This window comes from Bombina bombina, chromosome 5 (assembly GCF_027579735.1).
Source record: "Bombina bombina isolate aBomBom1 chromosome 5, aBomBom1.pri, whole genome shotgun sequence".
Taxonomy (NCBI): domain Eukaryota; kingdom Metazoa; phylum Chordata; class Amphibia; order Anura; family Bombinatoridae; genus Bombina; species Bombina bombina.
In genome coordinates this window covers 1,104,952,675-1,104,980,595 of record NC_069503.1, presented here as the reverse complement: position 1 = coordinate 1,104,980,595, position 27,921 = coordinate 1,104,952,675, and the positions used below count along the sequence as shown (strand labels likewise).

The 27,921-nt window shown below is 41.4% G+C and overlaps 1 protein-coding gene across 1 annotated transcript in view; it reads right to left on the bottom strand.

Moving 5' to 3' along the window:
* Positions 1-27,921, bottom strand: part of AGO2 (argonaute RISC catalytic component 2) — a 598,276-nt gene that overhangs the window by 175,098 nt on the left and 395,257 nt on the right. Inside the window, exon 11 of the mRNA XM_053715953.1 lies at positions 24,032-24,165. Within this exon, the coding sequence (XP_053571928.1) occupies positions 24,032-24,165 (134 nt within the window). The remainder of the gene's footprint in view (positions 1-24,031; positions 24,166-27,921) is intronic.

Here is a 27,921-nt window from a genome sequence, read left to right as displayed (position 1 = left end):
GCAAAAGTTCCCTCTTGTTTTGCATTAGAGGAAGTTGATGCCGCACTCGCCTTGAAGTTTCGAAAGGCACGAAAATTAATCTGTTTGGCCCTTTTGGACCTATCCTGAGGAAGGGCATGACCTTTTCCTCCAGTGATATCAGAAATAATCTCCTTCAAACCAGGCCTGAATAGGGTTTGCCCCTTGAAGGGAATGTTAAGCAGCTTAGACTTTGAAGTAAAGTCAGGTGACCATGATTTAAGCCATAGCGCCCTGCGCGCTTGAATAGCAAAACCAGAATTTTTAGCCGTTAGTTTAGTCAAATGAACAATGGCATCAGAAACAAAAGAATTGGCTAGCTTAAGTGCTCTAAGCTTGTCAAGTATGTCATCCAATGGGGTCTCTACCTGTAAAGCCTCTTCCAGAGACTCAAACCAGAAAGCCGCAGCAGCAGTGACTGGAGCAATGCATGCAAGGGGCTGTATAATAAAACCTTGTTGAATAAACATTTTCTTAAGGTAACCCTCTAACTTTTTATCCATTGGATCTGAGAAAGCACAACTGTCCTCTACAGGGATAGTAGTACGCTTAGCTAGGGTAGAAACTGCTCCCTCCACCTTAGGAACTGCCTGCCATAAGTCCCGTGTGGTGGCATCTATTGGAAACATTTTCTTAAAAATAGGAGGGGGATAGAACGGCACACCTGATCTATCCCATTCCTTAGTAATAATTTCTGTAAACCTTTTAGGTATTGGAAAAACATCAGTGCACACCGGCACTGCAAAGTATTTGTCCAATCTACATAATTTTTCTGGCACTGCAATTGTATCACAGTCATTCAGAGCAGCTAAAACCTCCCTGAGCAACACGCGGAGGTGTTCAAGCTTTAATTTAAATGTAGACATATCAGAATCAGGTTGAATTTTTTTCCCTGAGTCAGAACCATCACCCACAAAAAGAAGCTCTCCTTCCTCAGCTTCTGTATATTGTGAGGGAGTATCAGACATAGCTCTTAAAGCGTCAGTATGCTCTGTATTTCGTCTAACCCCAGGTAGTCTGGATAATACCGCTGACAGGGTATTATCCATGACCGCCGCCATGTCATGTAAAGTAAACGCTATGGGCGCGCTAGATGTACTTGGCGCCTTAGAGCGTGAGTCCCTTGAGCGGGAGGCAAAGGGTCTGACACGTGGGGCGAGTTAGTCGGCATAACTTCCCCCTCGTCAGATTCCTCTGGTGATAAATTTTTTAAAGACAGAATATGATCTTTATTACTTAAAGTGAAATCAGTACATTTGGTACACATTCTAAGAGGGGGTTCCACCATGGCTTCTAAACATAATTTACAAGGAGTTTCCTCTATGTCAGACATGTTTGTACAGACTAGCAATGAGACCAGCAAGCTTGGAAAACACTTTAAATCAATTTAACAAGCAAAAAATAAAAACGGTACTGTGCCTTTAAGAGAAACAAATTTTGTCAGAATTTGAAAAACAGTGAAAAAAAGCAGTAAATCAAACGAAATTTTTACAGTGTGTATAATAAGCTAACAGAGCATTGCACCCACTTGCAAATGGATGATTAACCTCTTAGTTCAAAAAACGGATACAAAAATCGATACTTTTTTTTTTTAACAGTCACAACAAACTACCACAGCCCTGCTGTGGGCCTACCTTCCCAAATAAACGACTTTGGAAAGCCTAAGAGCCCTTTAGACATGTCCTATAGCATTCAGGGGACTCCTGGAGGAAGCTGGATGTCTCAGTCTGTAAAAGTTACTGCGCAATAAAGCGCTAAATTAGGCCCCTCCCACTCATAGTAACACAGTGGAAAGCCTCAGGAAACTGTTTCTAGGCAAATTTAAGCCAGCCATGTGGAAAAAAACTAGGCCCCAATAAAGTTTTATCACCAAAGTATATATAAAAACGTTTAAACATGCCAGCAAACGTTTTATATTGTAAATCTATAAGAGTATTACCTCAGAAAGTAAGCATGATACCAGTCGCTATTAAATCACTGTATTCAGGCTTACCTTACATAAATCTGGTATCAGCAGCATTTTCTAGCATTTACATCTTCTAGAAAAAACAAACATAATTTATGTAAGAACTTACCTGATAAATTCATTTCTTTCATATTAGCAAGAGTCCATGAGCTAGTGACGTATGGGATATACATTCCTACCTGGAGGGGCAAAGTTTCCCAAACCTCAAAATGCCTATAAATACACCCCTCACCACACCCACAAATCAGTTTAACGTATAGCCAAGAAGTGGGGTGATAAGAAAAATTGCGAAAGCATAAAAAATAAGGAATTGGAATAATTGTGCTTTATACAAAAAAAACAAAATTTATGCTTACCTGATAAATTCATTTCTCCTGTAGTGTGGTCAGTCCACGGGTCATCATTACTTCTGGGATATTATCTCCTCCCCCACAGGAAGTGCAAGAGGATTCACCCAGCAGAGCTGCCACACAGCTCCTCCCCTCTACGTCACCCCCAGTCATTCGACCAAAGGACCAACGAGAAAGGAGAAGCCCAAGGGTGTAGTGGTGACTGGAGTATAATCCAAAATTTTTTTTAGCCTGCCATAAAAAACAGGGCGGGCCGTGGACTGACCACACTACAGGAGAAATGAATTTATCAGGTAAGCATAAATTTTGTTTTCTCCTGTTAAGTGTGGTCAGTCCACGGGTCATCATTACTTCTGGGATACCAATACAAAGCAAAAGTACACGGATGACGGGAGGGACAGGCAGGCTCTTTATACGGAGGGAACCACTGCCTGAAGAACCTTTCTCCCAAAAACAGCCTCCGAAGAAGCAAAAGTGTCAAATTTGTAAAATTTGGAAAAAGTATGAAGAGAAGACCAAGTTGCGGCCTTGCAAATCTGTTCAACAGAAGCCTCATTCTTAAAGGCCCAAGTGGAAGCCACAGCTCTAGTAGAATGAGCTGTAATTCTTTCAGGAGGCTGCTGTCCAGCAGTCTCATAGGCTAATCGTATTATGCTACAAAGCCAAAAGAGAGAGAGGTAGCCGAAGCTTTTTGACCTCTCCTCTGACCAGAATAAACGACAAACAGGGAAGACGTTTGACGAAAATCCTTAGTTGCCTGTAGATAAAATTTCAGGGCACGGACTACATCTAGATTGTGTAGCAGACGTTCCTTCTTCGAGGAAGGATTAGGACACAAAGATGGAACAACAATCTCTTGATTGATATTCCTGTTAGTGACCACCTTAGGTAGGAACCCAGGTTTAGTACGCAGAACTACCTTGTCTGAATGAAAAATCAGATAAGGAGAATCACAATGTAAGGCAGATAACTCAGAGACTCTTCGAGCCGAGGAAATAGCCATTAAAAACAGAACTTTCCAAGATAACAACTTGATATCAATGGAATGAAGGGGTTCAAACGGAACACCCTGTAAAACATTAAGAACTAAGTTCAAACTCCATGGCGGAGCAACAGTTTTAAACACAGGCTTGATCCTAGCTAAAGCCTGACAAAAAGCTTGAACGTCCGGAACTTCTGACAGACGTTTGTGTAAAAGAATGGACAGAGCTGAAATCTGTCCCTTTAAAGAACTAGCGGATAACCCCTTTTCTAAACCTTCTTGTAGAAAAGACAATATCCTTGGAATCCTAACCTTACTCCATGAGTAACTCTTGGATTCGCACCAATATAAGTATTTACGCCATATTTTATGGTAAATCCTTCTGGTAACAGGCTTCCTAGCCTGTATTAAGGTATCAATAACTGGCTCAGAAAAACCACGTTTTGATAAAATCAAGCGTTCAATTTCCAAGCAGTCAGCTTCAGAGAAGTTAGATTTTGATGTTTGAATGGACCCTGGATCAGAAGGTCCTGTTTCAGAGGTAGAGACCAAGGCGGACAGGATGACATGTCCACTAGATCTGCATACCAAGTCCTGCGTGGCCATGCAGGTGCTATTAGAATCACTGATGCTCTCTCCTGTTTGATTCTGGCAATCATTCAAGGAAGCATCGGGAAGGGTGGAAACACATAAGCCATCCCGAAGGTCCAAGGTGCTGTCAAAGCATCTATCAGAACCGCTCCCGGATCCCTGGATCTGGACCCGTAGCGAGGAAGCTTGGCGTTCTGACGAGACGCCATGAGATCTATCTCTGGTTTGCCCCAACGTCGAAGTATCTGGGCAAAGACCTCCGGATGAAGTTCCCACTCCCCCGGATGAAAAGTCTGACGACTTAAGAAATCCGCCTCCCAGTTCTCCACTCCCGGGATGTGGATTGCAGACAGGTGGCAAGAGTGAGACTCTGCCCAGCGAATTATCTTTGATACTTCCATCATTGCTAGGGAGCTTCTTGTCCCTCCCTGATGGTTGATGTAAGCTACAGTCGTGATGTTGTCCGACTGAAACCTGATGAACCCCCGAGTTGTTAACTGGGGCCAAGCCAGAAGGGCATTGAGAACTGCTCTCAATTCCAGAATGTTTATTGGAAGGAGACTCTCCTCCTGATTCCATAGTCCCTGAGCCTTCAGAGAATTCCAGACAGCGCCCCAACCTAGTAGGCTGGCGTCTGTAGTTACAATTGTCCAGTCTGGCCTGCTGAATGGCATCCCCCTGGACAGGTGTGGCCGATAAAGCCACCATAGAAGAGAATTTCTGGTCTCTTGATTCAGATTCAGAGTGGGGGACAAATCTGAGTAATCCCCATTCCACTGACTTAGCATGCACAATTGCAGCGGTCTGAGATGTAGGCGTGCAAAAGGTACTATGTCCATTGCCGCTACCATTAAGCCGATCATCTCCATGCATTGAGCTACTGACGGGTGTTGAATGGAATGAAGGACACGGCATGCATTTTGAAGCTTTGTTAACCTGTCTTCTGTCAGGTAAATCTTCATTTCTACAGAATCTATCAGAGTCCCCAGGAAGGGAACTCTTGTGAGTGGAGAGAGAGAACTCTTCTTTTCGTTCACCTTCCATCCATGCGACCTTAGAAATGCCAGTACTAACTCTGTATGAGACTTGGCAGTTTGAAAGCTTGAAGCTTGTATCAGAATGTCGTCTAGGTACGGAGCTACCGAAATTCCTTGCGGTCTTAGAACCGCCAGAAGAGTACCCAGAACCTTTGTGAAGATTCTTGGAGCCGTAGCCAATCCGAATGGAAGAGCTACAAACTGGTAATGCCTGTCTAGAAAGGCAAACCTTAGATACCGGTAATGATTTCTGTGAATCGGTATGTGAAGGTAAGCATCCTTTAAATCCACTGTGGTCATGTACTGACCCTCTTGGATCATGGGCAAAATTGTTCGAATAGTTTCCATCTTGAACGATGGAACTCTTAGGAATTTGTTTAGGATCTTTAAATCCAAGATTGGCCTGAAAGTTCCCTCTTTTTTGGGAACTACAAACAGATTTGAGTAAAACCCTTGTCCTTGTTCCGACCGCGGAACTGGATGGATCACTCCCATTAATAAAAGATCTTGTACGCAGCGTAAGAACGCTTCTTTCTTTATTTGGTTTATTGACAACCTTGACAGATGAAATCTCCCTCTTGGGGGAGAGGATTTGAAGTCCAGAAGGTATCCCTGAGATATGATCTCTAACGCCCAGGGATCCTGAACATCTCTTGCCCAAGCCTGGGCGAAGAGAGAAAGTCTGCCCCCTACTAGATCCGGTCCCGGATCGGGGGCCCTCGATTCATGCTGTCTTAGGGGCAGCAGCAGGTTTCCTGGCCTGCTTGCCCTTGTTCCAGGACTGGTTAGGTTTCCAGCCTTGTCTGTAGCGAGCAACAGCTCCTTCCTGTTTTGGTGCAGAGGAAGTAGATGCTGTTCCTGCTTTGAAATTACGAAAGGAACGAAAATTAGACTGTCTAGCCCTAGGTTTAGCTTTGTCCTGAGGCAGGGCATGGCCTTTACCTCCTGTAATGTCAGCGATAATCTCTTTCAACCCGGGCCCGAATAAGGTCTGCCCTTTGAAAGGTATATTAAGCAATTTAGATTTAGAAGTAACATCAGCTGACCAGGATTTTAGCCACAGTGCTCTGCGTGCCTGAATGGCAAATCCGGAATTCTTAGCCGTAAGTTTAGTTAAGTGTACTACGGCATCTGAAATAAATGAGTTAGCTAACTTAAGGGCTTTAAGTTTGTGTGTAATCTCATCTAGTGTAGATGATTCAAGTGTCTCTTCCAGAGACTCAAACCAAAATGCTGCTGCAGCCGTGACAGGCGCAATACATGCAAGAGGTTGCAATATAAAACCTTGTTGAACAAACATTTTCTTAAGGTAACCCTCTAATTTTTTATCCATTGGATCTGAAAAAACATAATTTATGCTTACCTGATAAATTCCTTTCTTCTGTTGTGTGATCAGTCCACGGGTCATCATTACTTCTGGGATATAACTCCTCCCCAACAGGAAATGCAAGAGGATTCACCCAGCAGAGCTGCATATAGCTCCTCCCCTCTACGTCAGTCCCAGTCATTCGACCAAGAATCAACGAGAAAGGAGTAACCAAGGGTGAAGTGGTGACTGGAGTATAATTTAAAAGATATTTACCTGCCTTAAAACAGGGCGGGCCGTGGACTGATCACACAACAGAAGAAAGGAATTTATCAGGTAAGCATAAATTATGTTTTCTTCTGTTATGTGTGATCAGTCCACGGGTCATCATTACTTCTGGGATACCAATACCAAAGCAAAAGTACACGGATGACGGGAGGGATAGGCAGGCTCATTATACAGAAGGAACCACTGCCTGAAGAACCTTTCTCCCAAAAATAGCCTCCGAAGAAGCAAAAGTGTCAAATTTGTAAAATTTGGAAAAAGTATGAAGCGAAGACCAAGTTGCAGCCTTGCAAATCTGTTCAACAGAGGCCTCATTCTTAAAGGCCCAAGTGGAAGCCACAGCTCTAGTGGAGTGAGCTGTAATTCTTTCAGGAGGCTGCTGTCCAGCAGTCTCATAGGCTAAACGTATTATGCTACGAAGCCAAAAAGAGAGAGAGGTAGCAGAAGCTTTTTGACCTCTCCTCTGTCCAGAATAAACGACAAACAGGGAAGAAGTTTGGCGAAAATCTTTAGTTGCCTGCAAGTAGAACTTGAGGGCACGAACTACATCCAGATTGTGTAGAAGACGTTCCTTCTTTGAAGAAGGATTTGGACACAAGGATGGAACAACAATCTCTTGATTGATATTCCTGTTAGTGACTACCTTAGGTAAGAACCCAGGTTTAGTACGCAGAACTACCTTGTCTGAGTGAAAAATCAGATAAGGAGAATCACAATGTAAGGCTGATAACTCAGAGACTCTTCGAGCCGAGGAAATAGCCATTAAAAACAGAACTTTCCAAGATAACAATTTTATATCAATGGAATTAAATTTGACATAAAAATTACAGAGCAACGTTTTTATTCACAGTCAATATAAAATTCTCACAGCTCTGCTGAGAGAATCTACCTCCCTCTAAAGAAGTTTGAAGACCCCTGAGATCTGTCAGAGATGAACCGGATCATGCAGGAAATATAAGAGTAACTGACTGGAATTTTTTGATGCGTAGCAAAGAGCGCCAAAAACGGCCCCTCCCCCTCACACACAGCAGTGAAGAGAAACGAAACTGTCATAATTAAAACCAAACAACTGCCAAGTGGAAAATAATGCCCAAATATTTATTCACTCAGTACCTCAGAAATGTAAACGATTCTACATTCCAGCAAAAACGTTTAACATGATAAATACTTATTAAAAGGATTAGTGACTTTTAACAGAGTAGTTCCGGTGAAATACCATCCCCAGAATACTGAAGTGTATACATACATGACATTATAACGGTATGGCAGGATTTTCTCATCAATTCCATTCAGAAAATAAAAACTGCTACATACCTCAATGCAGATTCATCTGCCCGCTGTCCCCTGATCTGAAGCTTTTACCTCCCTCAGATGGCCGAGAACAGCAATATGATCTTAACTACTCCGGTTAAAATCATAGTAAAAAACTCTGGTAGATTCTTCCTCAAACTCTGCCAGAGAAGTAATAACACGCTCCGGTGCTATTGTAAAATAACAAACTTTTGATTGAAGTCATAAAAACTAAGTATAATCACCATAGTCCTCTCACACATCCTATCTAGTCGTTGGGTGCAAGAGAATGACTGGGACTGACGTAGAGGGGAGGAGCTATATGCAGCTCTGCTGGGTGAATCCTCTTGCATTTCCTGTTGGGGAGGAGTTATATCCCAGAAGTAATGATGACCCGTGGACTGATCACACATAACAGAAGAAAGCACAGCTATCCTCCACCGGGATAGTGGTACGCTTAGCTAAAGTAGAAACTGCTCCCTCCACCTTAGGGACCGTTTGCCATAAGTCCTGTGTGGTGGCGTCTATTGGAAACATTTTTCTAAATATCGGAGGAGGTGAGAACGGCACACCGGGCCTATCTCACTCCTTAGTAACAATTTCAGTAAGTCTCTTAGGTATAGGAAAAACATCAGTACTCGCCGGTACCGCAAAATATTTATCCAACCTACACATTTTCTCTGGTATTGCAACTGTGTTACAATCATTCAGAGCCGCTAACACCTCCCCTAGTAATACACGGAGGTTTTCCAGCTTAAATTTAAAATTTGAAATATCTGAATCCAGTCTGTTTGGATCAGAACCGTCACCCACAGAATGAAGTTCTCCGTCCTCATGTTCTGCCACCTGTGACGCAGTGTCTGACATGGCCCTAATATTATCAGCACACTCTGTTCTCACCCCAGAGTGATCACGCTTGCCTCTAAGTTCTGGTAATTTAGCCAAAACTTCAGTCATAACAGTAGCCATATCCTGTAATGTGATTTGAAATGGCCACCCAGATGTACTCGGCGCTACAATATCACGCACCTCCCGAGCGGGAGATGCAGGTACTGACACGTGAGGCGAGTTAGTCGGCATAACTCTCCCCTCGTTGTTAGGTGAAATATGTTCAGTTTGTACAGATTGACTTTTATTTATACATAAATTTCTATTGGGCTCCACTTTGGCATTAGCACATATAGCACATGTATCTTCCTCTGAATCAGACATGTTTAACACACTAGCAATAAACTAGCAACTTGCCCTCCCCCTCACACATAACAGTGAGAGAGATCAGTAAACTGCTTTAATTTAAACAAAACTATTGCCAAGTGGAAAAAATAGTGCCCAAAACATTTTTTCACCCAGTACCTCAGAGAAATAAACGATTTTACATGCCAGCAAAAAAACGTTTAACCTCAATAAATTAATTGTTATTTAAAACCTATTGCAAGTCCCTGCAAATTAGGTTAAGTCTATGCATACAGTATAAATCCAGTGAAGTACCATTCCCCAGAATACTGAAGTGTAAAATATACATACATGACAGCCTGATACCAGCTACCTCTACTGCATTTAAGGCTGAGTTTACATTACAACGGTATGGCAGGATTTTCTCATCAATTCCATGTCAGAAAATAATAAACTGCTACATACCTCTTTGCAGATTAATCTGCCCGCTGTCCCCTGATCTGAAGTTTACCTCTCCTCAGATGGCCGAGAAACAGCAATATGATCTTAACTACTCCGGCTAAAATCATAGAAAAAAACTCAGGTAGATTCTTCTTCAAATTCTACCAGAGAATGAATAACACACTCCGGTGCTATTATAAAATAACAAACTTTTGATTGAAGGTAATAAACTAATTAAAATCACCACAGTCCTCTCACACATCCTATCTATTCGTTGGGTGCAAGAGAATGACTGGGGGTGACGTAGAGGGGAGGAGCTGTGTGGCAGCTCTGCTGGGTGAATCCTCTTGCACTTCCTGTGGGGGAGGAGATAATATCCCAGAAGTAATGATGACCCGTGGACTGACCACACTTAACAGGAGAAATCATAACCACCACAAAAAAGGGTGGGCCTCATGGACTCTTGCTAATATGAAAGAAATGAATTTATCAGGTAAGTTCTTACATAAATTATGTTTTCTTTCATGTAATTAGCAAGAGTCCATGAGCTAGTGACGTATGGGATAATGACTACCCAAGATGTGGATCTTCCACGCAAGAGTCACTAGAGAGGGAGGGATAAAATAAAGACAGCCAATTCCGCTGAAAAAAATCCACACCCAAAATAAAGTTTAAATCTTATAATGAAAAAAACTGAAATTATAAGCAGAAGAATCAAACTGAAACAGCTGCCTGAAGTACTTTTCTACCAAAAACTGCTTCAGAAGAAGAAAACACATCAAAATGGTAGAATTTAGAAAAAGTATGCAAAGAAGACCAAGTGGCTGCTTTGCAAATCTGATCAACTGAAGCTTCATTCCTATACGCCCAGGAAGTAGAAACTGACCTAGTAGAATGAGCTATAATCCTTTGAGGCGGAGTGTTACCCGACTCGACATAGGCATGATGAAACAAGGATTTCCGAAAGACTTCTAGTCTATTTGTTATCTTTTCCGGTTCTAGGAAAGGTCAGAAGGCTTCTGCTATTTCTTTGGCATCTTAACCAAGATCATTCAAGCAAAAAGAAATACACTGCGATCCTCCAAAGTAAGCATACTATTTTTAATATCCAAGTGTAGATAAAAATATCTTGATAGGCAACAGTGAAGTTAAAATCAAAAGAATAGGCAGAGCATTTTCAGGAACTGGTCTGTCCTACATGTTTCGGTTAGTCCCTTAATCATGATGCCAAAGAAATGGCAGAAGCCTTCTGACCTTTCCTAGAACCGGAAAAGATAACAAATAGACTAGAAGTCTTTCGGAAATCCTTAGTAGCTTCAACATAATATTTCAAAGCTCTAACTACATCCAAAGAATGCAACGACTTTTCCTTAGAATTCTTAGGATTAGGACACAATGAAGGAACCACAATTTCTCTACTAATGTTGTTAGAATTCACAACCTTAGGTAAAAATTTAAAAGAAGTTCACAACACCGCCTTATCCTGATGAAAAATCAGAAAAAAAGACTCACAAGAAAGAGCAGATAATTCAGAAACTCTTCTAGCAGAAGAGATGGCCAAAAGAAACAAAAACTTTCCAAGAAAGTAATGTAATGTCCAGCGAATGCATAGGTTCAAACGGAGGAGCTTGAAGAGCCCCCAGAACCAAATTGAAACTCCAAGGAGGAGAGATTGACTTAATAACAGGTTTTATACGAGCCAAAGCTTGTACAAAACAATGAATATCAGGAAGAATAGCAATCTTTCTGTGAAAAAGAACAGAAAGAGCAGAGATTTGACCTTTCAAGGAACTTGCAGACAAACCTTATCCAAACCATCCTGAAGAAACTGTAAAATTCTAGGAATTCTAAAAGAATGCCAAGAAAAATGATGAGAAAAACACCAAGAAATGTAAATCTTCCAGACTCGATAATATATCTTCCTAGATACAGTTTTACGAGCCTGTAACATAGTATTAATCACAGAGTCAGAGAAACCTCTATGACTGAGAATCAAGCGTTCAATCTCCATACCTTCAAAATTAAGGATTTGAGAACCTGATGGAAAAAAGGACCTTGCGATAGGTCTGGTCTTAACGGAAGAGTCCACGGTTGGCAAGTGGCCATCCGGACAAGATCCGCATACCAAAACCTTTGAGGCCATGCTGGAGCCACCAGCAGAATAAACGAACGTTCCTTTAGAATCTTGGAAAAAGAACTATAGGCGGAAAGATATAAGCAGGATGATACTTCCAAGGAAGTGACAATGCATCCACTGCTTCCGCCTGAGGATCCCTGGATCTGGACAAATACCTGGGAAGCTTCTTGTTTAGATGAGAAGCCATCAGATCTATTTCTGGAAGTCCCCATATTTGAACAATCTGAAGAAATACCTCTGGGTGAAGAAACCATTCGCCCGGATGTAGCGTTTGGCGACTGAGATAATCCGCTTCCCAATTGTCTATACCTGGGATATGAACCGCAGAAATTAGACAGGAGCTGGATTCCGCCCATACAAGTATTCGAGAGACTTCTTTCATAGCCAGAGGCCTATGAGTTCATCCTTGATGATTGACATATGCCACGGTTGTGACATCGTCCGTCTAGAAACAAATGAACGACTCTCTCTTTAGAAGAGGCCACGACTGAAGAGCTCTAAAAATTGCACGGAGTTCCAAAAATGTTGATTGGTAATCTCGCCTCCTGAGATTCCCAAACTCCTTGTGCTGTAAGAAACCCCCATACAGCTCCCCAACCTGTCAGACTTGCATCTGTTGAGATCACAGTCTAGGTTGGAAGAACAAAAGAAGCCCCCTGAACTAAACGATGGTGGTCTGTCCACCACGTCAGAGAGTGTCGAACAATCGGTTATAAAGATATTAATTGAGATACCTTTGTATAATCCCTGCACCACTGGTTCAGCATACAGAGCTGAAGAGGTCGCATGAAAACGAGCAAAGGGGATCGCGTCCAATGCAGCAGTCATAAGACCTAGAATTTCCATGCATAAGGCTACCGAAGGGAAAGATTGAGACTGAAGGTTTCGATAAGCTGAAACCAATTTCAGACGCCTCTTGTCCGTCATAGACAGAATCAAGAACACTGAATCTATCAGGAAACCTAAAAAGGTTACCCTTGTCTGAGGAATCAAACGAACTTTTTGGTAAATTGATCCTCTAACCATGTTCTTGAAGAAACAACACTTATAAAAGACTGGAAAGGTTCTTTCTAGTGAAAATGAGCAAAGGGAATTGAATCCAATGCTGTGGCCATAAGACCTAAAACTTCAATGCATATATAGCAACTGAAGGAAATAATAAAGACTAAAGGTACCGATAGACGGAACCCAATAACATTATCCCTTGTCTGATAGAGACAAGGACAGTGACACAAACTACCTGGAAACCTAAAAAAGGTGACCCTTGTGTGAGGAATCAAGAGCTTTTGAAAAGAAGATCCTCTAACTATGTCCTGGAAGAACAAAGTGAATCATATGAGATTCCGCATCCTCAGAAAATAATCTGAATGAAAACAGAAAAATGAAAATATGCATTTATTGTATCTAATGAAAACAAAAAATGCTATCAATAACCATAAAAAGGCAAAATAGTTTGAATAAAACTCCAAAACCCGGTTCCTCAAAAGGAACTGGAAGAAATACACCAGAAGATTCCAGGTCTGAGCAGCGCTTGAACCCCATGGGTGCCCAGCCATGCTTCAACAGAACCCAAAATATATAGGACAGAAACACAGTTAAAGAAAGTGTTAGCCTAACTGGAATAAAATCAAAGAAATTTGGATAAAATAAATTTCAAAGAAGCCTTAACCTGCCCCTTACCAGCCAAGCTGGAATACGGCACGTACATCGCAAAATTAGGGAGCTGATTTCGAACTCCAAATATAGACATGTTACTTGGGAAAGAACTCAGGAATTCGTTCCTTAATAAGAACAATCAAACCAGTATAAGCTTAAAGTTTTAGTCTTAGAACTTAACCTTGAAGCCCAGAGTAACAGTTAAGAATTGAATCCAATTATAAAACAAATAATCGATTATCTTAGAACAAAAGAAATATGGATTTTTTTTTTTTTTTAAATCACAAAATTCTTCTAGCTAAAAAAGCTAAAGACATAGATTAACCCTCATTTGCGAAAATATTCAATAAAATGAAGACACAAATGAAATTAATAGCATGATAGTCCAGTTTAAAGGACCAGCCAATACAGTGGACTTGCATAATCAATAAATGTAAAACAACAAGACAAATGCAACAGCACCTAGTCTAGTAAATGTTGCCCCTTTAACAATGCTAAAATAAATCATAATCTGATACTTGATCTTAAAGTAAACAGAGAAAATGAAGCAATTGCAATATCCAAATAAATCACAGGACCAAGAAAAGTACCTGAAACTAAATAATTTTCCCTAAATAAGATACAACTATCTAAAGGAAAATAAATACTATTTTGCTACAGAAACAATAGCATAATTAGTAGAATTAGAGATAGCCCCAATAAATTGGAGAACCCTCCAAATTGAGTTTAACTGCTGGCAAAGAATATAGTTTAAAACCTTTGAAGAAGGAATAAAAGAAAATTCTCAGCCTATTCCATTCCCTAGTACAGGGAATTGGAAAGAAAACCTCTGAAAACACAGAAGAAATAAATAGGCAGAAATAATGTCAGCTAGTCTTAAAGAACTAGTTACCTTAATATCCAAAACAATCAACACCTTTTCAACAAAGAACAAATGTACTTTAATAATAGAAAAATAAAAAACATAATTTATGCTTACCTGATAAATTCCTTTCTTCTGTAGTGTGATCAGTCCACGGGTCATCATTACTTCTGGGATATTACTCCTCCCCAACAGGAAGTGCAAGAGGATTCACCCAGCAGAGCTGCATATAGCTCCTCCCCTCTACGTCACTCCCAGTCATTCGACCAAGGAGAAAGGAAAAGCCAAGGGTGAAGTGGTGACTGGAGTATAAATTAAAAAATATTTACCTGCCTTAAAAACAGGGCGGGCCGTGGACTGATCACACTACAGAAGAAAGGAATTTATCAGGTAAGCATAAATTATGTTTTCTTCTGTTAAGTGTGATCAGTCCACGGGTCATCATTACTTCTGGGATACCAATACCAAAGCAAAAGTACACGGATGACGGGAGGGATAGGCAGGCTCTTTATACAGAAGGAACCACTGCCTGAAGAACCTTTCTCCCAAAAATAGCCTCAGATGAAGCAAAAGTGTCAAATTTGTAAAATTTGGAAAAAGTATGAAGCGAAGACCAAGTTGCAGCCTTGCAAATCTGCTCAACAGAGGCCTCATTCTTGAAGGCCCAAGTGGAAGCCACAGCTCTAGTAGAATGAGCTGTAATTCTTTCAGGAGGCTGCTGTCCAGCAGTCTCATAAGCTAAACGAATTATGCTACGAAGCCAAAAAGAAAGAGAGGTAGCAGAAGCTTTTTGACCTCTCCTCTGCCCAGAGTAAATGACAAACAGAGAAGACGTTTGTCGAAATTCCTTAGTTGCCTGTAAGTAAAATTTTAGAGCACGGACTACATCCAGGTTGTGCAGTAGACGTTCCTTCTTTGAAGAAGGATTTGGGCATAAAGAAGGAACAACAATCTCTTGATTGATATTCCTGTTAGTAACTACCTTAGGTAAGAACCCAGGTTTAGTACGCAGGACTACCTTATCCGAATGAAAAATCAAATAAGGAGAATCACAATGTAAGGCTGATAATTCAGAGACTCTTCGAGCCGAGGAAATAGCCATTAAAAATAGAACTTTCCAAGATAACAACTTTATATCAATGGAATGAAGGGGTTCAAACGGAACGCCCTGTAAAACATTAAGAACAAGGTTTAAACTCCATGGTGGAGCAACAGTTTTAAACACAGGCTTAATTCTGGCCAAAGCCTGACAAAAAGCCTGGACGTCAGGAACTTCTGACAGACGTTTGTGTAACAGAATGGACAGAGCTGAGATCTGTCCCTTTAATGAACTAGCAGATAAACCCTTTTCTCAACCTTCTTGTAGAAAAGACAATATCCTAGGAATCCTAACCTTACTCCAAGAGTAACCTTTGGATTCACACCAATATAGGTATTTACGCCATATCTTATGGTAAATCTTTCTGGTAACAGGTTTCCTAGCCTGTATTAAGGTATCAATAACTGACTCAGAAAATCCACGTCTTGATAAAATCAAGCGTTCAATTTCCAAGCAGTCAGCTTCAGAGAAGTTAGATTTTGATGTTTGAAGGGACCCTGTATCAGAAGGTCCTGTTTCAGAGGTAGAGACCAAGGTGGACAGGATGACATGTCCACCAGGTCTGCATACCAAGTCCTGCGTGGCCACGCAGGTGCTATTAGAATCACTGATGCTCTCTCTTGTTTGATTCTGGCAATCAATCGAGGAAGCAACGGGAAGGGTGGAAACACGTAAGCCATCCTGAAGTCCCAAGGTGCTGTCAGAGCATCTATCAGGACTGCTCCTGGATCCCTGGATCTGGACCCGTAACGAGGAAGCTTGGCGTTCTGTCGAGACGCCATGAGATCTATCTCTGGTTTGCCCCAACGTCGAAGTATTTGGGCAAAGACCTCCGGATGAAGTTCCCACTCCCCCGGATGAAAAGTCTGACGACTTAAGAAATCCGCCTCCCAGTTCTCCACTCCCGGGATGTGGATTGCTGACAGGTGGCAAGAGTGAGACTCTGCCCAGCAAATTATCTTTGATACTTCCATCATAGCTAGGGAGCTTCTTGTCCCTCCCTGATGGTTGATGTAAGCTACAGTCGTGATGTTGTCCGACTGAAACCTGATGAACCCCCGAGTTGTCAACTGGGGCCAAGCCAGGAGGGCATTGAGAACTGCTCTCAATTCCAGAATGTTTATTGGCAGGAGACTCTCCTCCTGACTCCATTGTCCCTGAGCCTTCAGAGAATTCCAGACGGCACCCCAACCTAGAAGGCTGGCGTCTGTTGTTACAATTGTCCAGTCTGGTCTGCTGAATGGCATCCCCCTGGACAGATGTGGCCGAGAAAGCCACCATAGAAGAGAATTTCTGGTCTCTTGATCCAGATTCAGAGAAGGGGATAAGTCTGAGTAATCCCCATTCCACTGACTTAGCATGCACAGTTGCAGTGGTCTGTGTTGAATGGAATGAAGGGTGCGGCAAGCACTTTGAAGTCTTGTTAGCCTGTCCTCTGTCAGGTAAATCTTCATTTCTACAGAATCTATAAGAGTCCCCAGGAAGGGAACTCTTGTGAGTGGAACGAGTGAACTTTTCTTTTCGTTCACCTTCCATCCATGTGACCTTAGAAATGCCAGCACTAACTCTGTATGAGACTTGGCAGTTTGAAAGCTTGAAGCTTGTATCAGAATGTCGTCTAGGTATGGAGCTACCGAGATTCCCCGCGGTCTTAGTACCGCCAGAAGAGCACCCAGAACCTTTGTGAAGATTCTTGGAGCTGTAGCCAATCCGAATGGAAGAGCCACAAACTGGTAATGCCTGTCTAGGAAGGCAAACCTTAGGTACCGATAATGATCTTTGTGAATCGGTATGTGAAGGTAAGCATCTTTTAAATCTACAGTGGTCATGTATTGACCCTCTTGGATCATAGGTAAAATTGTCCGAATAGTCTCCATCTTGAACGATGGAACTCTTAGGAATTTGTTTAGGATCTTTAAGTCCAGGATTGGTCTGAAAGTTCCCTCTTTTTTGGGAACCACAAACAGATTTGAGTAAAACCCCTGTCCCTGTTCCGATCGTGGAACTGGATGGATTACTCCCATTAACAAGAGCTCTTGTACGCAGCGTAGAAACGCCTCTTTCTTTGTCTGGATTGTAGACAATCTTGACAGATGAAATCTCTCTCTTGGAGGAGAGTATTTGAAGTCCAGAAGGTATCCCTGAGATATTATCTCTAGCGTCCAGGGATCCTGAACATCTCTTGCCCAAGCCTGGGCGAAGAGAGAAAGTCTGCCCCCCACTAGATCCGATCCCGGATCGGGGGCCCTCAATTCATGCTGTTTTAGGGGCAGCAGCAGGTTTCCTAGTCTGCTTGCCCTTGTTCCAGGACTGGTTAGGTTTCCAGCCTTGTCTGTAGCGAGCAACAGCTCCTTCCTGTTTTGGTGCAGAGGAAGTTGATGCTGCTCCTGCTTTGAAATTACGAAAGGAACGAAAATTAGACTGTCTAGTCTTGGCTTTGGCTTTGTCCTGAGGCAGGGCATGGCCTTTACCTCCTGTAATGTCAGCGATAATCTCTTTCAACCCGGGCCCGAATAAGGTCTGCCCTTTGAAAGGTATATTAAGCAATTTAGACTTAGAAGTAACATCAGCTGACCAGGATTTTAGCCACAGCGCCCTGCGTGCCTGAATGGCGAATCCTGAATTCTTCGCCGTAAGTTTAGTAAGATGTACTACGGCCTCCGAAATGAATGAATTAGCTAGTTTAAGGACTCTAAGCCTGTCCGTAATGTCGTCCAGAGTAGCTGAACCAATGTTCTCTTCCAGAGACTCAATCCAGAATGCCGCTGCAGCCGTGATCGGCGCAATGCATGCAAGGGGTTGCAATATAAAACCTTGTTGAACAAACATTTTCTTAAGGTAATCCTCTAACTTTTTATCCATTGGATCTGAAAAAGCACAGCTATCCTCCACCGGGATAGTGGTACGCTTAGCTAAGGTAGAAACTGCTCCCTCCACCTTAGGGACCGTTTGCCATAAGTCCCTTGTGGTGGCGTCTATTGGAAACATTTTTCTAAATATCGGAGGGGGTGAGAACGGCACACCGGGCCTATCCCACTCCTTAGTAACAATTTCAGTAAGTCTCTTAGGTATAGGAAAAACCTCAGTACTCGTCGGTACCGCAAAATATTTATCCAACCTACACATTTTCTCTGGTATTGCAACTGTGTTACAATCATTCAGAGCCGCTAACACCTCCCCTAGTAATACACGGAGGTTTTCCAGTTTAAATTTAAAATTTGAAATATCTGAATCCAGTCTGTTTGGATCAGAAACGTCACCCACAGAATGAAGTTCTCCGTCCTCATGTTCTGCCACCTGTGACGCAGTGTCTGACATGGCCCTAATATTATCAGCGCACTCTGTTCTCACCCCAGAGTGATCACGCTTACCTCTTAGTTCTGGTAATTTAGCCAAAACCTCAGTCATAACAGTAGCCATATCCTGTAATGTGATTTGTAATGGCCGCCCAGATGTACTCGGCGCTACAATATCACGCACCTCCCTCTGAGCGGGAGATGTAGGTACTGACACGTGAGGCGAGTTAGTCGGCATAACTCTCCCCTCGTTGTTTGGTGAAATTTGTTCAATTTGTACAGATTGACTTATTTAAAGTAGCATCAATACAGTTAGTACATAAATTTCTATTGGGCTCCACTTTGGCATTGCAACAAATGACACAGGTATCATCCTCTGAATCAGACATGTTTAACACACTAGCAAATAAACTTGCAACTAGGAAATACAATTCAATTAGAATAATATTAAAACGTACTGTGCCTTTAAGAAGCACAGAAGATCTATGACAGTTGAAAATTAATAAATTGAAACAGTTATAGCCTCAATCCTTGTAAACAACACAACTTTAGCAAAGGTTTAATCCCATTAGCAAAGATAACAAATTCTGAAAGCAGGAAACAAATTACAGAATAAACGTTTTTTATCTCAGTCAAACTATAATTCTCACAGCTCTGCTGAGAGAAATTACCTCCCTCAAAATAAGTTTTGAAGACCCCTGAGCTCTGTAGAGATGAACCGGATTCATGCAGGGAATACAATGAGTTGCTGACTGAAATATTTGATGCATAGAAAAAGCGCCAAAAAACGGCCCCTCCCCCTCACACACAGCAGTGAGGGAGAACAGAAACTGTCAGAAAAACAGATTAAGCAACTGCCAAGTGGAAAAATAGTGCCCAAACATTTATTCACACAGTACCTCAGCAAATGAAAACGATTTTACATTCCAGCAAAAACGTTAAACATAATCTCTAGTTATTAAACAGCTTTATGTATTTCTTACAGTGTAATTCTAGTGAAGTACCATTCCCCAGAATACTGAAGTGTAAAGTATACATACATGACATTATATCGGTATGGCAGGATTTTCTCATCAATTCCATTGTCAGAAAATAAAAACTGCTACATACCTCTATGCAGATTCATCTGCCCACTGTCCCCTGATCTGAAGTTTACCTCACTCCTCAGATGGCCGAGAACAGCAATATGATCTTAACTACTCCGGCTAAAATCATAGCAAAACTCTGGTAGATTCTTCTTCAAACTCTGCCAGAGAGGTAATAACACACTCCGGTGCTATTTTAAAATAACAAACTTTTGATTGAAGGTATAAAACTAAGTATAATCACCATAGTCCTCTCACACATCCTATCTAGTCGTTGGGTGCAAGAGAATGACTGGGAGTGACGTAGAGGGGAGGAGCTATATGCAGCTCTGCTGGGTGAATCCTCTTGCACTTCCTGTTGGGGAGGAGTAATATCCCAGAAGTAATGATGACCCGTGGACTGATCACACTTAACAGAAGAAAAGTAGATTTGTTAGTGTCAATATCTGATGAAGAAAATTTCTGAAAGAGAAAAAAACATCATCAGAGAAGGATAAATCAGTATGTTGTTGGTCATTTGAAACTTCAATAAAAAAGTGAAAAGACCTAAAAATTTTATTAGAAGGCACGAAGTCAGACAAAGCCTTTAACATAGAATCAGAAAAATATTTCTTATAAGTCTTCTAAATATTTCTTGTAAGAAAAGAAAATATATAAAGCATAAATACTAATGGATTCTGCATGTAAAAGTATAACATAATAACTTATTACAAACCATAGCTAAAGATAAACATTTATAACATTTAAAATAAATGAACTTAGCTTTGGTAGAACTGAAACTCAGTTAAGCGTTTTTCCAGAAGTGGCTTCCGATTCAGAGTCCATCTGAGACATCTTGCAATATGTAATAGAAAAAACAACATATAAAGCAAAATTGATCAAATTCCTTAAATGACAGTTTCAGGAATGGGAAAAAAATGCCAATGAACAAGCTTCTAGCAACCAGAAGCAATAAATAATGAGACTTAAATAATGTGGAGACAACAATGACGCTCAAATTTTTTAGCGCCAAAAAAAGCCACATCCGGTAACACCGACATTTTTTGGCGCAAAAACGTCAAAAAAATGACGCAACTTCCGGCGACACGTATGACGCCGGAAATGACAAGCAAATTTTTGCGCCAAGAAAGTCCGCGCCAAGAATGACGCAATAAAATGAAGCATTTTCAGCCCCCGCGAGCCTAACAGCCCACAGGAAAAAAAAGTCAAATTTTAAGGTAAGAAAAAAATTGAATTATTCATATGCATTATCCCAAATATGAAACGGACTGTCTGAAAATAAGGAACGTTGAACATCCTTAATCAAGGCTAATAAATGTTTAAACACATATATTTAGAACTTTATATAAAAGTGCACAACCATAGCTTAGAGTGTCACAGAAAATAAGACTTACTTACCCCAGGACTACATGTAGTAGAAAGCCAAACCAGTACTGAAACGAGAATCAGTAGAGGTAATGGTATATATAAGAGTATATCGTCGATCTGAAAAGGGAGGTAAGAGATGAATCTCTACGACCGATAACAGAGAACCTATGAAATAGACCCCGTAGAAGGAGATCATTGAATTCAAATAGGCAATACTCTCTTCACATCCCTCTGACATTCACTGCACGCTGAGAGGAAAACCGGGCTCCAACCTGCTGCGGAGCGCATATCAACGTAGAATCTAGCACAAACTTACTTCACCACCTCCACAGGAGGCAAAGTTTGTAAAACTGATTTGTGGGTGTGGTGAGGGGTGTATTTATAGGCATTTTGGAGGTTTGGGAAACTTTGCCCCTCCTGGTAGGAATGTATATCCCATACGTCACTAGCTCATGGACTCTTGCTAATTACATGAAACAAATTTTAACTGCACATACCTCATAGCAGGATAACCTGCACGCCATGCCCCAGCTGAAGTTACCTCTCTCTTCAGTTATGTGTGAGAACAGCAATGGATCTTAGTTACAAACTGCTAAGATCATATAAATCACAGGCAGATTCTTATTCTATTTTCTGCCTGGGACAAAATAGTACAACTCCGGTACCATTTAAAAATAAACTTTTGATTGAAGAAAAAAACAACTACGTTTCACCACTTCTCTCTTACTACCTCCATGCTTGTCGAGAGTTGCAAGAGAATGACTGGATATGGCAGTTAGGGGAGGAGCTATATAGCAGCTCTGCTGTGGGTGATCCTCTTGCAACTTCCTGTTGGGAAGGAGAATATCCCACAAGTAATGGATGATCCGTGGACTGGATACACCTTACAACAGAAACTAACAGTTTACAGTTTATCACCTCTTTCACTTTACCCTTCCTGCTTAGAGCCGGCAAAGAGAATGACTGGGGGGTGGAGTTAAGGGGGAGCTATATAGACAGCTCTGCTGTGGGTGCTCTCTTTGCCACTTCCTGTTGGGAAGGATAATATCCCACAAGTAAGGATGAAACCGTGGACTCTGTACATCTTGCAAAAGAAATAATCATTTTATGCTGTCCCGGCTGCAGACAGCCCGTTATATATGTAGACTGAATCAATATTACCAAACTATGCATAACTGATCAACCTGAAGCAATATTTGCTATGGAACACCAGACAGGTAATAAGCTAGTGTACTATAGGAATAAACCTGTAACTCAATTATGACTCTATATGGGGTCAGGGAGGAGTATATAGTTTAAGATTACATAAGTGCCTTAGTCACATTTAGAGGCAGAGAATATAGGATAATGACCAGCATTACACTTTTAAATCAGCAGATGGTCTGCAATCTATGCTACAACATGGCTTAAAAAGGAACACTGTTAGGTAACCTGTTCTCTTCACAGATGAATCTGGACACATAGGGCTCCATGTACGAAGCAGCGAAAGCTGCTCCGGAGCCTTTGCGGGGCAGGTTCGCATATGCGAGCCTGCTTCCCGCAATGTAAGAAGCAGCGGTCATTAGACCGCTGCTTCCTACAGCCTACGCCACCTCTTAGGTGGCGAAGCAAAATCACAGAGAGCGCGGTCGGTCGCACCATAACTAATCTATTAGAGCAATTCGAACAAGGATTATGAACTGAGCTCATGTTGTAAATTGTTGGTTAATAAAACTAAACTCAAGATGCTACTTAACAATTTTAGAAGTCTAAAGCTAAAAGTTTATCTACCATATTCCAAAAGTACAGTCTCTAGATAGGACTCATTATACTACCCCACACCAGCCCGTCTGCTGGTTTGTATCAGGAGAGTGGCATAGAGTTTGTTCACTGTTTGAGGAGCTTCACATGTATGTATCCATACTTTTAGATCGGAGACTCCGGTGTTATGGTAAGAGCGCGCTGGTAGTAAGGCCGCTGCTTCACAACTCTTTTCTATGCAGGTGTTGGGCAATTTCGTCTGCATGTATCTGCCAGACAGGTATTTGACTTTTTTCAGGCCAGAAGTCAAGGCCCCTCATCTCCAAATCATCAGCTATGTCTCCTGACAAACAGATCAGGAAATCTGAGATCCGTTTTCTCGGGCCGGCTTCATCCCACGAGGTCAGGTTGGTCCCGATAGGTATAATGCACCCTACGTCTCGCTCCTGCTTTGTGGTATGTGTCTGCCCTTCCTGGAGTGGTGGCGAAGGGGCTCTGGTCAGCAGCTTCTCATTTTGTGTAATAAAGTGATCATGAATGTGTCCAAGCATTGCCGTTTCGAAGTTTGTAAAGATGACTTGCAGGCGTTGCAAGATGTCCTCCATTAGTAGGGTTGTGAGGGCGGCTGTAAGACGACCGCAACTACACCCGGTTATGCTGCTCACTCTGAAACGGGCATGTAAGCCATTTAGCTGGGAAGGTGAATGCGTAGAGTCCAAACTCTTTCTGTAAGAGGCAATTGTTTACCCACCGAGTACTAGGCCACACTACTAAAGAGCCCGTTCGTCTGTTAAAAAGTCTAATTAAATACCGGTTTTCAGGCTAGAAGAAAGACGGTAGTTTCTCCGAGTCCATTAGTAGATTTGGCAATGTTGGAATTGCAGAAAAAGGTATTAATTAGCTCCTGAATTTAATATACGGTCAGGAGCTCTTTCAAGACAAGTCTTGCTCCTTCAACATTAAGCTCCGACCACTGTCTTTACATATTTTGATTAGATAAAACACTTAGTTAAAAAAAAAAACACAAAAAAAAAAAACACATATATGTAACTATTTTGCCATTCATATACCAGACTACACAAGATCCATTTGTTTAGGTACAGTTATCAGTTGGCAAATCAGGCTTTTGCTGGGGTTAAACACTGTTATACACAAGAAATAGTGATATATTAAAATTCTCTAATGTGCCGCAGCCTACAAACATATTAATGGAACAAAAAACAGATTCAGTGAGAAAAAAAAAAGTGATAAATTAAAACAATACATATAATTTAAAACTAATTTCTTAAAAAAATCTATTTCAAACATCTTAACACAAAAACAAAACGCATAACTTGAAAAGCACTTACTTTAGATGAACTTCAGTGCACTGCCGCTGAGGAGCAAAACAAGCAATCGCCCACACCTTAATCTCAATGCCTGTGTGAAACTGCTTGTTCCTCATATCCCAAACACCCTGGACAGGTGTTGCAATTGCTTTATTCTGAAACAAAAAAAAGCGATACTTGTAACAATGTCCCTGGAAACACTACATCACATTTAACCACAAAAATTTAAAGGGGCATGAAACTCATTGTTTCTTTCATGATTCATATATAGAGCATACAATTCATTTTCCAACATCTTTTATAATATCAAGCAAGCTTGACTGATTGATTTATATATACTTACTAGCAATCAGGCAGTGCAGTCATGAATGTAAAAGTTAAGACAACTTACTTTTATTCAAGGCTTCATTAAAACAAATTGTATGCTTACCTGATAAAATTATTTTCTTTCCTGAAATCGAGTCCACAAATCCATTCAATTACTGTTGGGAAAATTACCGCCTGGCCATCAGGAGGAGGCAAACACCACCACAGCCAGAGCTTAAGTATCCTCCCATTACGATACTCCCCCAGTCATTCAACTGAGGGAATAAAGGAAAGGTAGGAGGAACACTAGTGGTAAATAGGTGCCTGAAGTTTAGAAAATAAGATGCCGCCAAAAAAATAAATAGGGTGGATCGTGGAATTTCAGGTAAGCCATAAATTTTCTACACAACAAAAGGGTGAGCGCTAAAAAATAGCTAGTGATAACCTCAATGATATATAAGCATGTAAATACAATTAGAATTGCCAGCAATTTGGCATGCTAAAGGAAAGTTCAATTTCAGATTAAGAAGTGCATCTTTCTTCTCAACGATGGCAGCCTCCTCCTCACCAACAATGGTCCAGAGATGCTATATAAAAGACAAAACAAAGGGGCGCCTCATGTGTAGTATCATCAAATAAGCATAAAGCCACAGAAAAAAGCCAAATGGGTACTCACAATGCTCTGGAGCACACCTATGTGCTTGTAGGGACAGGCTGCAGATTTTATCAGGTGTGACAGCTCACCCACAGAGGATATCAGTCATTAAATATTAGATGAGCACACTTATGTGCTAGTAGGAGCAAGCTGGCATATTATGGTAAGGTGTTTCAGCTCACCACCAAGGGACTTTTCCTTAGGATGCAATATCCAAAAGTGGCAGACTTCAGTGTGTTAGGTTCCACACCAAGCAGGTGCAGGCAAAATCACTCACAAGAGTATTTTTTAAAAATTAAAACGTTCTATTTATTAAAAACAAATTAAAATACATATACAAAGGAGTGAACTAGGGGCATACAGTCAAGCCCCCTGTAAATGCAACGCGTTTCTCGGCTCATACGCCATTTCCTCAGCCAGCTTGCTCCTACTAGCACATAAGTGTGCTCATCTAATATTTAATGACTGATATCCTCTGTGGGTGAGCTGTCACACCTGATAAAATCTGCAGCCTGTCCCTACAAGCACATAGGTGTGCTCCAGAGCCTTGTGAGTACCCATTTGCCTTTTTTCTGTGGCTTTATGCTTATTTGATGATACTACACATGAGGCGCCCCTTTGTTTTGTCTTTTATAAAGCCATAAATTTTGTTTTCTTTCCAATGGCATGGAGAGTCCACAAATCTATTCAATTACTGTTGGGAAACCAATACCCAAGCTAGAGAGGACCCCAAATGGACAGGGAGGGAGAACTAAATGCATGTGAAACTAAACTGAAGGCACCACTGTTTGAAGAACCTGTCACCCAAAAGAGAGCCTCAACTGAGGCAAAAACCTCAAACGTGCAAATTTAGAAAAAGAAGACCAATTAACTGCCTTACCGAAATGTTACATGGATGCTATGTTCTTAAAAGCCCAATAAGAAGACGCCGCAAGGAGGAGAGAAATGTAATCCCCTCAGGAGGTTGCTGACTAGCATCCTTATAAGCCAAACGAATTACACTTCTCTTGCATCTAACTTTGTACACTAAGAACAAAGCAGGAGCATGCATACAATCCTTAGTAGCCTGGAGGTAGAATATTAAGGCAAGCACCACATCCAAGTTTAGAAAACTATCCTTTCTAAGAAGTACTAGGACAAAAACAAGGAACTACGATCTGATTGATAATGTGACCAGAAACAACTTTAGGAAGAAATCCTAGATAAAATTTCCAAGACATAAGAGATTAAGAGCAACAGAAAGGACAGGCTCAAATGAAGCCTGTTGCAGAACACGAAGAACCAGATTGAGGTTCCAAGGAGGAGGAACAAATGTAAACACAGATCTGAATCTGAACAGGGCCTGAATAAAAAGACTGAATGCCCGGTAGATTAGCTAACTTCTTGTGAAAGAAAACCGAAAAGATAGAAACTGTCCCTTTAAGAAAAAAAGGGGCTAACCACCTGCTTCCAAAACTCTCTTGGAGAACAGACACGATCCAAGGAACTAGCACCCTGCACCAAGGAAAAACCTCAAGACCTGTACCAGGAAATAGGATCGCAAGACCATATGAAATCCAACAATACACAAGCTTATGGGCATGAAACGGAGAGATAAGGACCCTATCTGAGAAAACTCTATATGTAGGACAAAGTGTTTAGTCTCACAGAGACAGCCTCAGAGAAACTAGACTTAAGAAGGAACAGATTTTGGATAGAAGATCAGTCCTCAGAGACAAACCTCCACAGAGAAGAGGATGATATCTTCACCAGTTAACCCAAGTACTGCAAGGCCATTGCTAAGAGGGAGAGGAAAACTTCCTTCATAGCCAATGAACTTCTTGTGCCATCCAAAGGAATAAAATAAGCCACAAACAAAATGTTGACTGACTTTCAACTGAAAAATTGGACAGACAGACCAGAGTCCCTGGGTCTTCAGGGAGCCCTAGACTGGACCCCAGACCAGAAGAGAGACGATCATAGACACAATCTCCCACAACAGTCCCAAAAGGCACGTGGCTCTAGATCCAGGAGAGAAAACTCTTGAATGGAAGTCCAGGGAGATCTGAAGAAAAAAGTCTGCAATATCTGCGCTCCCTAAAAAAGCAAAAGGAATAGGAACCATGGTAGCTACCATGAGGTCCACTCTTTCATGCACAGAGACACTGATTGGCATGCTGAAGCCCAAAGCAAAGCCAAGAATAGACTGACTCACCTTAGATCCGCCTAGAAAATCAACATTTAAATCGCAGAAAAAACACCCTCTGGAAAAACTAGATAAGGCACTCTGTCAAGGGATATCTTCCACCCGTGGTCTTGAAAAGAGACAAGAGAAAGTAGAAGCTCAACACTTTCAGCTTGAGATGCAAAGACAAAGCTAACCGCTAGGCTACATAGTCTGATAAAGGAAAACAAAAAGGACCCCTGAACTTGGATATCGCCCAGGTAAGGATGCTGTGATTCCTCGCCAACAAGCTACCGTGGAAGCGCTCCTAACCATTTGAAAAAATTCTAGTAGCCAAGGCCAGACCAACTGGCAGGAAGACAAAAAGAAAAAAATGTATCTAGAAAAACAAATTTCTTCTTGGAAACAAATTGCTAGGCCCCACTTAGAAACAGGAACAATCCACTGGAGAGCAAAAAACGAATACAAAAGGGAGAGGAGCACGCTTTGGAACAGAGGAGCAGTCGCATATTACTACAGCTTCATACATATTTTCGGGTTTAACTGTATAATCGACTACTCAGAAAAACTCATTTTGCTCTTAAAGTGAGGCAAAACTCTTGGGGACTCAACCTAATCAGAAAGATCTCCAGAAGATACTTGAGTAGCCAAATTGTGCCCTGTTCTAATGGCAAGTCCGTTATAGAAGCCATTAGGGAGCGGACATCTTCCTGCCCACATGGCGAATCACAACTCTAAAAGCCTAAGCTCTTACATACACTACTTACCCGGATTACTGAAGATTGA